Source organism: Copadichromis virginalis, linkage group LG7, assembly GCF_057382275.1.
Source record: "Copadichromis virginalis isolate Kocher_CV1m ecotype Utaka linkage group LG7, C_Virginalis_male_GT1.1, whole genome shotgun sequence".
Classification (NCBI taxonomy): domain Eukaryota; kingdom Metazoa; phylum Chordata; class Actinopteri; order Cichliformes; family Cichlidae; genus Copadichromis; species Copadichromis virginalis.
In genome coordinates, this window is record NC_140624.1 from 23,431,323 (window position 1) to 23,435,312 (window position 3,990).

General features: G+C 39.0%; 1 protein-coding gene across 1 annotated transcript; it reads right to left on the bottom strand.

Moving 5' to 3' along the window:
- Positions 1-1,143: 1,143 nt before the first annotated feature.
- On the bottom strand, positions 1,144-3,536 carry LOC146705050 (RING finger protein 141-like). The gene is made up of 4 exons (XM_085462588.1): positions 3,272-3,536; positions 2,672-2,768; positions 2,201-2,355; positions 1,144-1,539 (listed from the first exon to the last, which is right to left on the bottom strand). Exons 1-4 carry the CDS (start codon positions 3,406-3,408, stop codon positions 1,443-1,445), a joined length of 486 nt encoding a protein of 161 aa, XP_085318714.1. The 5' UTR covers positions 3,409-3,536; the 3' UTR covers positions 1,144-1,442.
- Positions 3,537-3,990: the final 454 nt, after the last annotated feature.

Here is a 3,990-nt window from a genome sequence, read left to right on the forward strand (position 1 = left end):
TGGTCCATGTCATGTGGGGTACAAACATGCAGGGATACATTGCACAGACATCCAAACAGCTTTATAGATGGAACATAAATTTTCACTTTACTGCTTGTCCAGAAGCCCTGGCAAATACGACAAGTATGTTTGGTGTCTTGGATTTGCACATGAAGGAAGAATAGGACATTTTGGGAAATGATGCTTATTTGCTCAGAGGTTTAAGATTTGATCAGTACCAATTTACTGTCTGTATGTTCACTGCAAGGCCAGAGTCAGTTCCCAAATTTAGCACAGAGACTACAAACAGAATGAAAAGAGCCTGATACTGTCCAAAAGTTGAAAACAGTCCTGTAATGACTTCATGAAGCAACTTAGCCATGAATCAGTCATATTAAACAAATTAGATATAATTAAATATAACATATTCAAAGAAGATTCAATAACACTGGCTATAGCTGGCCTTTTCTCCTTGTTTCCAGTCTTTGTATGAGGATAATCTAACTGCTGTCCTACAGATATCTGACTTTCCCTGGACAGCAAACAAGACACTTTCCCAAAATATCAAAGTGATGATTTCAATTATATGAATGAGAGTCATACTTATCAAACTTTACAAGAAAGTGCAACTGTGTCTCTCTCATTCATATCGAAGGAAGGCAATGTCAATGTTGTTTTATAAAGTGCCTAGTTAATCCCAACCACCTCTTAGTAGTACTTTAAGCAACATTTGGTTATTCTGGGTTCCATTAAAATGTTGATGTCAACATGGCGGCGCACAGTAGAGCAGCGGCTACTCACGCTCCCGGAGAACGGGTCGATTCTAATGTTTTATGTCACTTTATCAATGCTGGTCATTATGCCCTTTGCTGCTAAAATATTTATTTACACCTATATTTATACCTACACTCCTTACCCATACTCCATACTGGTACTCAGGTTGTTGCACTCTAGTTATAGTATTATTTATTGTATTGTCTTATTACTTGTCATTTCTTTTGTTAAAAAAACAAAACAAAAAAACCCCAACTATTTATTCTAACTTTAAGAAAAAATTTCTGTTTCTTCATTATTTTTGTTTCTTTTCACTCCGGACCGTGTGTACATAATTTCGTTCCACCTCATGTTAACATGTGATGCGAATGATAAATAAAGCTCCTTGGATCCGTGAATGTTACAATTTATTATAATATACAAATACAGATTTATTTTTCACTTCAAACAACATATCACAAAACTGGTTTCAAAAAGCATCCTGGGATTTTTAGGACTTAAAAGAGGAGATTTTCATTTTCAGAGGCAGTCACAAAGAATATAAAGAGAAGAAACCTGCTGGATTCTTTTCTATCTTGCTCTTTAGGAGGAAAAAGTCTTCTTATGTGGGTGTATCTCCATTTCCTATGTACTTAGCTAAGTATTCGACATTTTAAAGCATGTATGGGTGGCTTCCCTCATTAGTCACATTAGGGAAGTAGTCTCTGAAGATCAGATATTACCCACGATTCGCTGTCAGCAGTCACATGCAGATGACATGCTAGGTCGCTTAGGCTCTGACCACTCCTACAGAAACAGAAGAGGATGTGGAATAATTACGGTGTGTGTGAATAACAGGAAGTTTAGATTTTTCAGTAACAAATTTTCATCATCAATTGCTGCTTGTATACAGAGAAAACATAAACTGTTTTATTATTTATCTACAGAGGAAGGCAACTTAAATTAGCTTTTCTACCTTTTTTAGTAGAAATATGTCTGATAAATCCTGAAGGTTTGCAATCAAGGAATCATTACTGCTCAGCTGGCAAATATAAGATCAAGTGGGTGTATTCAAAGGGACTGAATGCATTTGCATAAGAATCTGTGGGAGCTGGGGATCACACATGCTCTTCCTGAGGCACCAAAACCTTTAGTCTTTAAAGGAGTCCTTTTTTGTTCCAAACAAAACAACGACCAACCTGTGGTTAAATTGTCCAGAAAAGCTTTAGCTGAAACCTTTTAAATAGCTTTTTAAAATGGTAACCCTACAGCTGAGTTTTTAGACCACCAACATGCCCAAGTAGTGAGGTCCCACTTTGATTTGGCTGCAATGACCTTTGGTGTATGTTGTTCCCATGCTCTCTTTCCCCCTATTTCCTGTTCATTGTCACTATTAAATAAAGTTATAAAAGTACTTATAATTGCTGAATGTGCTATAAATATATGCTTTATGTCATGACTGCCTGACCTGCTGGCCTGGCAGGAGTCAGCCAGGAGCTCAGTAGAGGGGCTCTTTGCAGACGGCACCTGAAGACTCTGGCTGGCGATGTCATGATACAGCTTGATGAACTGATACAGGTTCATGATCTGCGATGCTTCCACCATGCCATTCTCCTTACTGATCTGTGAGGAAGAAAAGGCAATCATGTGACTTAATGACTGGTAGTGCATGCAGTTTCAATCTTACACTGTGCCAAAATAGTTGGCTATAACCCACCGATGACAGGCTTCTCAAGCCCAGCACGGTTTTTTAATCCAAGCTACCAGTTGATAGCTGCTATCAGCAATCTATTACAGGATGTATTTCTCTATTTCTCTAGGGGCAGAATTACCTTTCCCCTTTTACAGGAGTATGGTTTCACTCACATCTGTCCCTCTCTGTCATAAATGTGTGGGCAGATGCCTCTGTTGGCATGTGGGGAAGGCTCTTTGGTCTCACCTTGGTACACACAACCCTGACAGCCACCTTCCACAAGGCTGTAGCATCAGATCCTGGCTGCACTTCAAACAGCAGGTCATTCTGCTGTTCAGCAGTACTGACAGAGAAGAATGAGAGAGGGGAGAAGTTATGTTTTTCTCCATAAACCATTCAGCCAAATGACAAAGCAGTGCCACAATATTCATAACAGAATTTTTACATTTATTTTTCATCATGCTGAATTTCAAAAATGTATTTTCATTACTAATACTTAACAACACTGCTCGGTGCTATTCACTTCGTGTTTATTTGACCTTCAGCTGCACTATCATGCCTTGCAGCTTTCAAGCTCCAGGAGCTTGTGAGCTAAAAAAAAAAAACCTAGCTAGTAAACTAGCAGAAATGTATGTAATGCTAGAAAATAAGGAAGGTTAAATCCCAGATATCATAAAAGCACTGACGCTAGCTCTCAAATTGAAAAGTCTACGTAAAATCAGCCCAAAGGTACACTTTTGAACTAGGTTAAGTTTGTCGGCCTGTTCATTCTGCACAAAACTGTTTCATGTTAAAGAAAAGCCGCTTGCTGTTCTCTAAAGCTGTCTTTAACGACCTGTCACTTACATGTCATTAAGTTCAGCCAGTCTTCCCAGGAACTCCTCGTAAGTTAAGTAGCGACTGTCACGAAGCAATTCTAAACATTTCTCCAGCTTCTGACGGAGCTGGTTCATAACTCCCTGACCTGAGATCTGCTGACCCATCCCGGTGTTGTGTTAAAAGCACCAGTAACACTCGCAAACCAACAGAGGAAAAATATTTTTCTAAGTGGAGGATGAAGCTGGCGGTTGGTCTAGCAGTTTCCGGTTGCCTAGGTAACCCACTAACGTATTTACCCGAGCCATTTGGTAAGCCAATTATTTGGAGCACTTTAATGGCCACAGGTTAATAATAGCTATATTTGTAACTAGTAAAATCTTATAAAAAGCCAAAGATTTGTGACTTGCAGTGACTTACTGCAAAAACAGATTCATGCTGGTCTTTGAATAGCCATAGTAAAACAGCATAGGAGTGATCACACATGGCACACATAAGGAACAAAGGTTATACAGATGTCAGAGAGTGCCTTGAAACAGGAATATCTGAATCATTACACTGTGGTGGTGAAGTGATTAGCACTGTTGTCTCAGAGCAATAAAGTTCCTGGTGCAAATCCTAGCTGTCACAACTGACTCGTGAAAAATGCAAAATTCTTGAAAGATGGGTTGTAAAACAGCTAACTGATTATTTACAGAAACAATGTTAGTGGAGGTTACAAATGATCTTCTTATGGCCTCTGACAGTGG

Bases quoted from the DNA above. Each gene is read 5' to 3' on its own strand.
- LOC146705050 (XM_085462588.1), bottom strand. From the start codon at position 3,408: ATGGGTCAGCAGATCTCAGGTCAGGGAGTTATGAACCAGCTCCGTCAG. The intron at 2,356-2,671 runs GTGAGACCAAAG...TCTTCCTCACAG, and splicing joins TCAGGGTTGTGTGTACCAAG to ATCAGTAAGGAGAATGGCAT. The intron at 1,540-2,200 runs GTCAGGCAGTCA...CTGTTTCTGTAG, and splicing joins GACTCCTGCCAGGCCAGCAG to GAGTGGTCAGAGCCTAAGCG.